General features: G+C 42.2%; 1 protein-coding gene and 3 long non-coding RNA genes across 6 annotated transcripts in view; 1 reads left to right on the top strand and 3 right to left on the bottom strand.

Annotated features, from left to right (window-relative positions):
- Positions 1 to 1,408: 1,408 nt before the first annotated feature.
- The window catches only part of mrpl1 (mitochondrial ribosomal protein L1), a 33,533-nt gene continuing 23,236 nt past the window's right edge, over positions 1,409 to 11,705 (bottom strand). For both annotated transcript variants that reach the window (XM_052460932.1, XM_052460931.1), the window contains exons 8-9: positions 5,720 to 5,801; positions 1,409 to 1,587 (exon numbers count right to left, since the gene is read on the bottom strand). In XM_052460932.1, the coding sequence (XP_052316892.1) occupies positions 1,484 to 1,587; positions 5,720 to 5,801 (186 nt within the window). In that variant the 3' untranslated portion in view covers positions 1,409 to 1,483. The remainder of the gene's footprint in view (positions 1,588 to 5,719; positions 5,802 to 11,705) is intronic.
- On the bottom strand, positions 1,595 to 2,462 carry LOC127907158 (uncharacterized). 2 transcript variants are annotated; one of them, XR_008063533.1, is made up of 3 exons: positions 2,309 to 2,462; positions 1,845 to 2,134; positions 1,595 to 1,786 (listed from the first exon to the last, which is right to left on the bottom strand). It is a non-coding gene; the product is annotated as an uncharacterized LOC127907158 (long non-coding RNA). The 2 variants fall into 2 exon arrangements; XR_008063532.1 differs by adding an exon at positions 2,193 to 2,250 and having other exon boundaries at positions 1,595 to 2,134.
- On the bottom strand, positions 2,922 to 4,110 carry LOC127907160 (uncharacterized). The gene is made up of 3 exons (XR_008063540.1): positions 3,982 to 4,110; positions 3,251 to 3,551; positions 2,922 to 3,069 (listed from the first exon to the last, which is right to left on the bottom strand). It is a non-coding gene; the product is annotated as an uncharacterized LOC127907160 (long non-coding RNA).
- On the top strand, positions 3,209 to 5,481 carry LOC127907161 (uncharacterized). Its single transcript, XR_008063541.1, has 3 exons — positions 3,209 to 3,320; positions 3,991 to 5,357; positions 5,396 to 5,481. It is a non-coding gene; the product is annotated as an uncharacterized LOC127907161 (long non-coding RNA).

Genomic DNA, 11,705 nt, shown 5'->3' on the forward strand with positions numbered 1-11,705 from the left:
CCATCCTTTACTCACAAGATCACATTCCTTACCAGGGAACATTATCCAGTAGTCTCCTTTGGGTCATCCTTTACTCACAAGATCACATTCCTTACCAGGGAACATTATCCAGGAGTCTCCTTAGGGCCGTCCTTTACTCACAAGATCACATTCCTTACCAGGGAACATTATCCAGAAGTCTCCTTAGGGCCATCCTTTACTCACAAGATCACATTCCTTACCAGGGAACATTATCCAGTAGTCTCCTTAGGGCCATCCTTTACTCACAAGATCACGTTCCTTACCAGGGAACATTATCCAGTAGTCTCCTTCGGCCATCCTTTACTCACAAGATCACATTCCTTACCAGGGAACATTATCTAGTAGTCTCCTTCGACAATCCTTTACTCACAAGATCACATTCCTTACCAGGGAACATTATCCAGTAGTCCTCTTTCGGGCCATCCTTTACTCACAAGATCACATTCCTTACCAGGGAACATTATCCAGTAGTCTCCTTCGGCCATCCTTTACTCAAAAGATCACATTCCTTACCAGGGAACATTATCCAGTAGTCTCCTTTGGGCCATCCTTTACTCACAAGATCACATTCCTTTAACAGGGAACATCCAGTAGTCTCCTTCGACAATCCTTTACTCACAAGATCACATTCCTTACCAGGGAACATTATCCAGTAGTCCTCTTCGGGCCATCCTTTACTCACAAGATCACATTCCTTACCAGGGAACATTATCCAGTAGTCTCCTTGGACAATCCTTTACTCACAAGATCACATTCCTTACCAGGGAACATTATCCAGTAGTCTCCTTGGACAATCCTTTACTTACAAGATCACATTCCTTACCAGGGAACATTATCTAGTAGTCTCCTTCGGCCATCCTTTACTCACAAGATCACATTCCTTACCAGGGAACATTATCTAGTAGTCTCCTTCGGCCATCCTTTACTTACAACATCACATTCATTACCAGGGAATATTATCCAGTAGTCTCATTCGACAATCCTTTACTTACAAGATCACATTCCTTACCAGGGAACATTATCCAGTAGTCTCCTTGGACAATCCTTTACTTACAAGATCACATTCCTTACCAGGGAACATTATCCAGTAGTCTCCTTGGACAATCCTTTACTTACAAGATCACATTCCTTACCAGGGAACATTATCCAGTAGTCTCCTTGGACAATCCTTTACTTACAAGATCACATTCCTTACCAGGGAACATTATCCAGTAGTCTCCTTGGACAATCCTTTACTTACAAGATCACATTCCTTACCAGGGAACATTATCCAGTAGTCTCCTTAGGGCCATCCTTTACTCACAAGATCACATTCCATACCAGGGAACATATTATCCAGAGTGATTTAAAGTCAATTCTAAATATGAAATGTCCACAAGACAGTCAGTAAACCATAATAATCATAATATTTTATTCAATACAATATACACAGTCAGTAATACATAAAATCACAAGGAACACTTCAAGCATCCTTATTCATTGGGGTTTTCTGTACGAGTTCTTCACTCTTAAAGAGCAAGGCTTCACTCGACTGACTAGTGACGATCGCTCGCTCTACGAAATGTCCTGCGGAGGCAAAGGGAAGATAGAAGAGGTGTCAGATATAGCTCGGCACGGTGCCTAGGGCTAGTCTATTGGTAGTGCTGCCGTCCCTGATCCACATACGCACCGGAGCAGAGGGAGATCCTTCCCCTGTCCTGTCCCTCTAACCACTCTTAAAAATGTTCCTTCATTTCATAATAATAAAAATACTAAGTAGATGTACCTATAGACAGCTGTTCTAGTCTCATGGGTTCTAAGTAGGGGATTCCATGTAGATGTACCTATAGACAGCTGTTCTAGTCTCATGGGTTCTAAGTAGGGGATTCCATGTAGATGTACCTATAGACAGCTGTACTAGTATTCTGGGTTCTAAGTAGGGGATTCCATGTAGATGTACCTATAGACAGCTGTACTAGTCTCATGGGTTCTAAGTAGGGGATTCCATGTAGATGTACCTATAGACAGCTGTACTAGTCTTCTGGGTTCTAAGTAGGGGATTCCATGTAGATGTACCTATAGACAGCTGTACTAGTCTTCTGGGTTCTAAGTAGGGGATTCCATGTAGATGTACCTATAGACAGCTGTACTAGTCTTCTGGGTTCTAAGTAGGGGATTCCATGTAGATATACCTATAGACAGCTGTACTAGTCTTCTGGGTTCTAAGTAGGGGATTCCATGTAGATGTACCTATAGACAGCTGTTCTAGTCTTCTGGGTTCTAAGTAGGGAATTACATGTAGATGTACCTATAGACAGCTGTTCTAGTCTTCTGGGTTCTAAGTAGGGGATTCCATGTAGATGTACCTATAGACAGCTGTACTAGTCTTCTGGGTTCTAAGTAGGGGATTCCATGTAGATGTACCTATAGACAGCTGTTCTAGTCTTCTGAGTTCTAAGTAGGGAATTTCCACATCATGGATATAGACAGCTGTACCAGTCTTCTGATTCTAAGTAGGAGACACCATGTTACATTGTTAATGGATATCTCAGTGGAGACCACCTTTTCAGATGCAATAAGAGACAGCTGTTACTAGTTTAATGGATTCTAAGTGGAGATTCCTTGTAGATGTCAATAGGAGACAGCTTTACTATCTTCTGTTCTAAGGGATATTCAGTGTAGATGTACCTACAGCTGTTCTAGTCTTCTAGGAGTTCTACCATAATACATTAAGGGATATATCCTAGTGGAGACCACCTGTTCCAGATCAATAGGAGACACCATATTACATTGTTTAATGGGATATATCAGTGGAGACCACCTCTTCCTGAGCAGTAGGAGACACCATATTACATTGTTTAAGGGATATATCACTGGAGACCACCTCTTCCAGATCAATAGGAGACACCATATTACATTAATGGATATATCAGTGGAGACCACCTCTTCCTGAGCAATAGGAGACACCATATTACATTGTTTAATGGATATATCACTGGAGACCACCTCTTCCAGGTCAATAGGAGACACCATATTACATTGTTTAATGGATATATCAGTGGAGACCACCTCTTCCTGAGCAATAGGAGACACCATAATACATTAATGGATATATCAGTGGAGACCACCTCTTCCAGGTCAATAGGAGACACCATAATACATTAATGGATATATCAGTGGAGACCACCTCTTCCAGATCAATAGGAGACACCATATTACATTGTTTAAGGGATATATCAGTGGAGACCACCTCTTTCAGGGCAATAGGAGACACCATATTACATTGTTTAATGGATATCAGTGGAGACCACCTCTTCCAGGTCAATAGGAGACACCATATTACATTAAGGGATATATCAGGGGAGACCACCTCTTTCAGGACAATAGGAGACACCATAATACATTAAGGGATATATCAGTGGAGACCACCTCTTTCAGGACAATAGGAGACACCATAATACATTAAGGGATATATCAGTGGAGACCACCTCTTTCAGGGCAATAAGAGACACCATAATACATTGTTTAATGGATATATCAGTGGAGACCACCTCTTCCTGATCAGTAGGAGACACCATATTACATTGTTTAATGGATATATCAGTGGAGACCACCTCTTCCAGGGTAATAGGAACACCATATTACATTAATGGATATATCAGTGGAGACCACCTCTTCAGATCAATAGGAGACACCATATTACATTGTTTAATGGATATATCAGTGGAGACCACCTCTTTCAGATCAATAGGAGACACCATATTACATTGTTTAAGGGATATATCACTGGAGACCACCTCTTCCAGGGCAATAGGAAACACCATATTACATTGTTTAATGGATATATCAGTGGAGACCACCTCTTCCAGGTCAATAGGAGACACCATATTACATTAAGGGATATATCAGTGGAGACCACCTCTTCCAGATCAATAGGAGACACCATTTACATTGTTTAAGGGATATATCAGTGGAGACCACCTCTTTCAGGGCAATAGGAGACACCATATTACATTGTTTAATGGATATATCAGTGGAGACCACCTCTTTCAGGGCAATAGGAGACACCATATTACATTGTTTAAGGGATATATCAGTGGAGACCACCTCTTCCAGGACAATAGGAGACACCATATTACATTGTTTAAGGGATATATCAGTGGAGACCACCTCTTTCAGGGCAATAAGAGACACCATATTACATTGTTTAATGGATATATCAGTGGAGACCACCTCTTTCAGGGCAATAGGAGACACCATATTACATTGTTTAATGGATATATCAGTGGAGACCACCTCTTTCAGGGCAATAGGAAACACCATATGTCTCTATATACTCAGCCAGGGAAAGGGAGAATCATGTCTAAACCAATTTAGGATGGTTAATTTTATAACTTGAGATATAGCTGAATTTATCTATGATCTTCAATGCGTTTGGGAGCGATTGAGATACAGAAAAATATTGTCTATGTATAACGAGATGACGTGATTAGCAGATTTTAGGGAAATTCGTGTTTTTGTCGATTCACGAATTACCTGGGAAAGGAGTTCAATGGATTTTAAAAATAGCAGAGGAGAAATCGGATCGCCTTGTCTGCTGCTTCTAGTGATTTTTATTTATTATTTTATTTATCTGTTATTTTACCAGGTAAGTTGACTGAGAACATGTTCTCATTTGCAGCAACGACCTGGGGAATAGTTACAGGGGAGAGGAGGGGGATTAATGTGCCAATTGTAAACTGATGCTGAACGGAGCAGATCATTGCCTGTTAGAACTATGGCTGATGGATTGGCATATAGGATTTTAATCATATGAATGAAATTTGAGCCAATGCCATAGGTTCAGACCGGTTGTTTTTATTTCTATACCTACCTATTGTTCACCTAATACATATTTTTGCACTATTGGTTAGAGCCTATCAGTAAGCATGTCACTAAGGTCTACTACACCTGTTATATTCAGCATTTCACTGTAAGGTCTACTACACCTGTTATATTCAGCATTTCACTGTAAGGTCTACTACACCGGTTGTATTCAGCATTTCACTGTAAGGTCTACTACACCTGTTGTATTCAGCATTTCACTGTGAGGCCTACTACACCTGTTGTATTCAGCATTTCACTGTAAGGTCTACTACACCTGTTGTATTCAGCATTTCACTGTAAGGTCTACTACACCTGTTGTATTAAGCATTTCACTGTAAGGTCTACTACATCTGTTGTATTCAGCATTTTACTGTAAGGTCTACTACACCGGTTGTATTCAGCATTTCACTGTAAGGTCTACTACACCTGTTGTATTAAGCATTTAACTGTAAGGTCTACTACACCTGTTGTATTCAGCATTTCACTGTGAGGTCTACTACACCTGTTGTATTCAGCATTTCACTGTAAGGTCTACTACACCTGTTGTATTCAGCATTTCACTGTGAGGTCTACTACACCTGTTGTATTCAGCATTTCACTGTAAGGTCTACTACACCTGTTGTATTCAGCATTTCACTGTAAGGTCTACTACACCTGTTGTATTCAGCATTTCACTGTAAGGTCTACTACACCTGTTTTATTCAGCATTTCACTGTAAGGTCTACTACACCTGTTGTATTCAGCATTTCACTGTAAGGTCTACTACACCGGTTGTATTCGGTGCACGTGACAAATAAACTTTGATTTGATGTTTGTCAAATCAAATGAATTCATCATCATGGTAGGTACGTACCGAAGCTAGCCGGCCGGTGAGAGCAAACATCCTCGACGACAGTCTGCATGTTGGCTATAAGCTGTTCCTTGGACATGTCCAGCTGTGGGGAGGAAAAATGTTAAGCAGTTTTTATTTCTTCTGTTAAAAAGTAGACTCAGCTAAATGACAGCTGCCACGAGTAGCATCGTATCCATTGCCATTAGCGAGATAATGTGATTAGTACTGAATACAAGGTAAACCAGTGGATTCTTCACACTAACAGACAGGGATGAACTGGCTCTGACTGCATGTAACTATTTTACCCAGGAGCCACTGCGGCCCCTCACGAGTTCTGATTTCTTTTATGGCCCCTTAGCCCGATCAAAGTTAGCCAACCCTGCACGAAAACATCCTCTACCATTTCAAGCTTTAAAATAACAGCCATACTACACAAAAGCAAGCTTTGTTTTTATACTGACAAGACCATCAGGCTTGACTGAGTGAGCCGTTTGCTAGTAGTAGTTCTGGTACCAGCCTTTATTTCTTAGACTGAGTGAGTCGTTTTCTAGTAGTAGTTCTGGTACCAGCCTTTACCTCTGACTGACTGAGTCGTTTTCTAGTAGTAGTTCTGGTACCAGCCTTTACCTCTGACTGACTGATCCGTTTTCTAGTAGTGGTTCTGGTACCAGCCTTTACTTCTTTGACTGAGTCGTTTTCTAGTAGTGGTTCTGGTACCAGCCTTTACCTCTGACTGACTGAGTCGTTTTCTAGTAGTAGTTCTGGTACCAGCCTTTACCTCTGACTGACTGAGCCGTTTTCTAGTAGTAGTTCTGGTACCAGCCTTTACCTCTGACTGACTGAGCCGTTTTCTAGTAGTGGTTCTGGTACCAGCCTTTACCTGACTGACTGAGTCGTTTTCTAGTAGTAGTTCTGGTACCAGCCTTTACCTCTGACTGACTGACAGCCGTTTTCTAGTAGTAGTTCTGGTACCAGCCTTTACCTCTGACTGACTGAGTCGTTTTCTAGTAGTAGTTCTGGTACCAGCCTTTACCTCTTTGACTGAGTGAGCCGTTTGCTAGTAGTAGTTCTGGTACCAGCCTTTATTTCTTAGACTGAGTGAGTCGTTTTCTAGTAGTAGTTCTGGTACCAGCCTTTACCTCTGACTGACTGAGCCGTTTTCTAGTAGTAGTTCTGGTACCAGCCTTTACCTCTGACTGACTGATCCGTTTTCTAGTAGTAGTTCTGGTACCAGCCTTTACCTCTGACTGAGTGAGCCGTTTGCTAGTAGTAGTTCTGGTACCAGCCTTTATTTCTTAGACTGAGTGAGTCGTTTTCTAGTAGTAGTTCTGGTACCAGCCTTTACCTCTGACTGACTGAGCCGTTTTCTAGTAGTAGTTCTGGTACCAGCCTTTACCTCTGACTGACTGAGTCGTTTTCTAGTAGTAGTTCTGGTACCAGCCTTTACCTCTTAGACTGACTGAGTCGTTTTCTAGTAGTAGTTCTGGTACCAGCCTTTACCTCTTAGACTGACAGTCGTTTTCTAGTAGTAGTTCTGGTACCAGCCTTTACCTCTGACTGAGTGAGCCGTTTTCTAGTAGTAGTTCTGGTACCAGCCTTTACCTCTGACTGAGTGAGCCGTTTTCTAGTAGTAGTTCTGGTACCAGCCTTTACCTCTGACTGACTGAGTCGTTTTCTAGTAGTAGTTCTGGTACCAGCCTTTACCTCTGACTGACTGATCCGTTTTCTAGTAGTAGTTCTGGTACCAGCCTTCACCTCTGACTGACTGAGCCGTTTTCTAGTAGTAGTTCTGGTACCAGCCTTTACCTCTGACTGAGTGAGCCGTTTGCTAGTAGTAGTTCTGGTACCAGCCTTTATTTCTTAGACTGAGTGAGTCGTTTTCTAGTAGTAGTTCTGGTACCAGCCTTTACCTCTGACTGACTGAGCCGTTTTCTAGTAGTAGTTCTGGTACCAGCCTTTACCTCTGACTGACTGAGTCGTTTTCTAGTAGTAGTTCTGGTACCAGCCTTTACCTCTTAGACTGACTGAGTCGTTTTCTAGTAGTAGTTCTGGTACCAGCCTTTACCTCTTAGACTGACAGTCGTTTTCTAGTAGTAGTTCTGGTACCAGCCTTTACCTCTGACTGAGTGAGCCGTTTTCTAGTAGTAGTTCTGGTACCAGCCTTTACCTCTGACTGACTGAGTCGTTTTCTAGTAGTGGTTCTGGTACCAGCCTTTACTTCTTTGACTGACTGAGCCGTTTTCTAGTACCAGTCTTTATTTCCTTAAACCTTTATTTTATAGATACGTCATTGAGATGTATTTTAAATTGTGATAAAACTTTTTTTTTTTGTCAACATAACAGTGTATTGGACACAGTCAGATATATATATATATATATATATATCTAAAGAGCCTGTCTTCATTCCTGTAACTGCTTACCTATATAATATTATTGAGCTGATCAGAGGGATATGGAGCTAAAAGCTGATCAATAGGCAGTTCATTACCTCTGTCAGAGGGATATGGAGCTAAAAGCTGATCAATAGGCAGTTCATTACCTCTGTCAGAGGGATATGGAGCTAATAGCTGATCAATAGGCAGTTCATTACCTCTGTCAGAGGGATATGGAGCTAATAGCTGATCAATAGGCAGTTCATTACCTCTGTCAGAGGGATATGGAGCTAATAGCTGATCAATAGGCAGTTCATTACCTCTGTCAGAGGGATGTGGAGCTAAAAGCTGATCAATAGGCAGTTCATTACCTCTGTCAGAGGGATGTGGAGCTAAAAGCTGATCAATAGGCAGTTCATTACCTCTGTCAGAGGGATATGGAGTTAAAAGTTGTTTGTATTTTATTTACTTTTGCAATAAAAGATGGTGACGCTACTGTAATACACATTTACAACAGGCCTATATCCAAAAATACATACAGCCCACTGAGATATGTACACACACACACACACAACCAGTCAAAGTTTGGACACACCTACTCAATCCAGGGTTTTTAGTTATTTCTACTCTGTTCTACATTGTAGAATAATAGTGAAGATATCAACACTATGAAATAACACGTATGGTATCATGTAGTAACTTAAAAAGGGTGGCTACTTTGACGAAACTAAAATATATTTTGATTTGTTTGACACATGATTCCATGTGTTGTTATTCTACAATGTAGAAAATAGTAAAAAAAAATAAAAAATAAAACTTAAATGAGTAAGTGTCCAAACTTTTGGCTGGTGCTTTAAATATATACATATACACAATTTAAATAGCAGGACACCGTAAAGTCCACTATCCCTCTGAAGAGTATGATGTTGGAAGCCCCTCTATGAGTGAGGCTGTTTGAGAAGGTTTGAATCCTAAGAAAACCTGCCTTACACATTGTTGGAATTACAATAGACCAACATAGCTACGGTAGTCGGTCAACACTGTAGTAGGTCAACACGGTAGTAGGTCAACACTGTAGTAGGTCAACACTGTAGTAGGTCAACACTGTAGTAGGTCAACACGGTAGTAGGTCAACACGGTAGTAGGTCAACACGGTAGTAGGTCAACACTGTAGTAGGTCAACACTGTAGTAGGTCAACACTGTAGTAGGTCAACACTGTAGTAGGTCAACACTGTAGTAGGTCAACACTGTAGTAGGTCAACACTGTAGTAGGTCAACACTGTAGTAGGTCAACACTGTAGCAGGTCAACACGGTAGTAGGTCAACACTGTAGTAGGTCAACACGGTAGTAGGTCAACACGGTAGTAGGTCAACACGGTAGTAGGTCAACACGGTAGTAGGTCAACACGGTAGTAGGTCAACACGGTAGTAGGTCAACACGGTAGTAGGTCAACACTGTAGTAGGTCAACACTGTCAACACTGTAGTAGGTCAACACTGTAGTAGGTCAACACGGTAGTAGGTCAACACTGTAGTAGGTCAACACGGTAGTAGGTCAACACTGTAGTAGGTCAACACTGTAGTAGGTCAACACGGTAGTAGGTCAACACTGTAGTAGGTCAACACGGGTCAACACGGTAGTAGGTCAACACTGTAGTAGGTCAACACGGTAGTAGGTCAACACGGTAGTAGGTCAACACGGTAGTAGGTCAACACGGTAGTAGGTCAACACGGTAGTAGGTCAGTAGGTCAACACTGTAGTAGGTCAACACTGTAGGTCAACACGGTAGTAGGTCAACACTGTAGTAGGTCAACACGGTAGTAGGTCAACACTGTAGTAGGTCAACACGGTAGTAGGTCAACACTGTAGTAGGTCAACACTGTAGTAGGTCAACACTGTAGTAGGTCAACACTGTAGTAGGTCAACACTGTAGTAGGTCAACACTGTAGTAGGTCAACACTGTAGTAGGTCAACACAGCAGGTCAACACTGTAGGTCAACACGGTAGTAGGTCAACACGGTAGTAGGTCAACACTGTAGTAGGTCAACACTGTAGTAGGTCAACACGGTAGTAGGTCAACACTGTAGTAGGTCAACACTGTAGTAGGTCAACACTGTAGTAGGTCAACACTGTAGTAGGTCAACACGCAGTAACACTGTAGGTCAACACTGTAGTAGGTCAACACTGTAGTAGGTCAACACGGTAGTAGGTCAACACTGTAGTAGGTCAACACTGTAGTAGGTCAACACTGTAGTAGGTCAACACTGTAGTAGGTCAACACTGTAGTAGGTCAACACTGTAGTAGGTCAACACGGTAGTAGGTCAACACGGTAGTAGGTCAACACTGTAGTAGGTCAACACGGTAGTAGGTCAACACTGTCAACACGTAGGTCAACACTGTAGTAGGTCAACACTGTAGTAGGTCAACACTGTAGTAGGTCAACACGGTAGTAGGTCAACACTGTAGTAGGTCAACACTGTAGTAGGTCAACACTGTAGTAGGTCAACACGGTAGTAGGTCAACACTGTAGTAGGTCAACACTGGTAGTAGGTCAACACTGGTAGTAGGTCAACACGGTAGTAGGTCAACACTGTAGCAGGTCAACACTGTAGTAGGTCAACACTGTAGTAGGTCAACACGGTAGTAGGTCAACACTGTAGTAGGTCAACACTGTAGTAGGTCAACACGGTAGTAGGTCAACACTGTAGTAGGTCAACACTGTAGTAGGTCAACACTGTAGTAGGTCAACACTGTAGTAGGTCAACACTGTAGTAGGTCAACACTGTAGTAGGTCAACACTGTAGTAGGTCAACACGGTAGTAGGTCAACACGGTAGTAGGTCAACACTGTAGTAGGTCAACACTGTAGTAGGTCAACACGGTAGTAGGTCAACACGGTAGTAGGTCAACACTGTAGTAGGTCAACACTGTAGTAGGTCAACACTGTAGTAGGTCAACACGGTAGTAGGTCAACACGGTAGTAGGTCAACACTGTAGTAGGTCAACACGGTAGTAGGTCAACACGGTAGTAGGTCAACACTGTAGTAGGTCAACACTGTAGTAGGTCAACACGGTAGTAGGTCAACACTGTAGTAGGTCAACACTGTAGTAGGTCAACACTGTAGTAGGTCAACACGGTAGTAGGTCAACACGGTAGTAGGTCAACACGGTAGTAGGTCAACACTGTAGTAGGTCAACACTGTAGTAGGTCAACACGGTAGTAGGTCAACACTGTAGTAGGTCAACACTGTAGCAGGTCAACACTGTAGTAGGTCAACACTGTAGTAGGTCAACACGGTAGTAGGTCAACACGGTAGTAGGTCAACACGGTAGTAGGTCAACACGGTAGGTCAACACTGTAGGGTCAACACGGTAGTAGGTCAACACTAGCAGGTCAACACTGTAGGTCAACACTGTAGTAGGTCAACACTGTAGTAGGTCAACACTGTAGCAGGTCAACACTGTAGTAGGTCAACACGGTAGTAGGTCAACACGGTAGTAGGTCAACACGGTAGTAGGTCAACACTGTAGTAGGTCAACACTGTAGTAGGTCAACACGGTAGTAGGTCAACACTGTAGTAGGTCAACACGGTAGTAGGTCAACACGGTAGTAGGTCAACACGGTAGTAGGTCA

This window comes from Oncorhynchus keta, chromosome 14, assembly GCF_023373465.1.
Source record: "Oncorhynchus keta strain PuntledgeMale-10-30-2019 chromosome 14, Oket_V2, whole genome shotgun sequence".
Classification (NCBI taxonomy): Eukaryota; Metazoa; Chordata; class Actinopteri; order Salmoniformes; family Salmonidae; genus Oncorhynchus; species Oncorhynchus keta.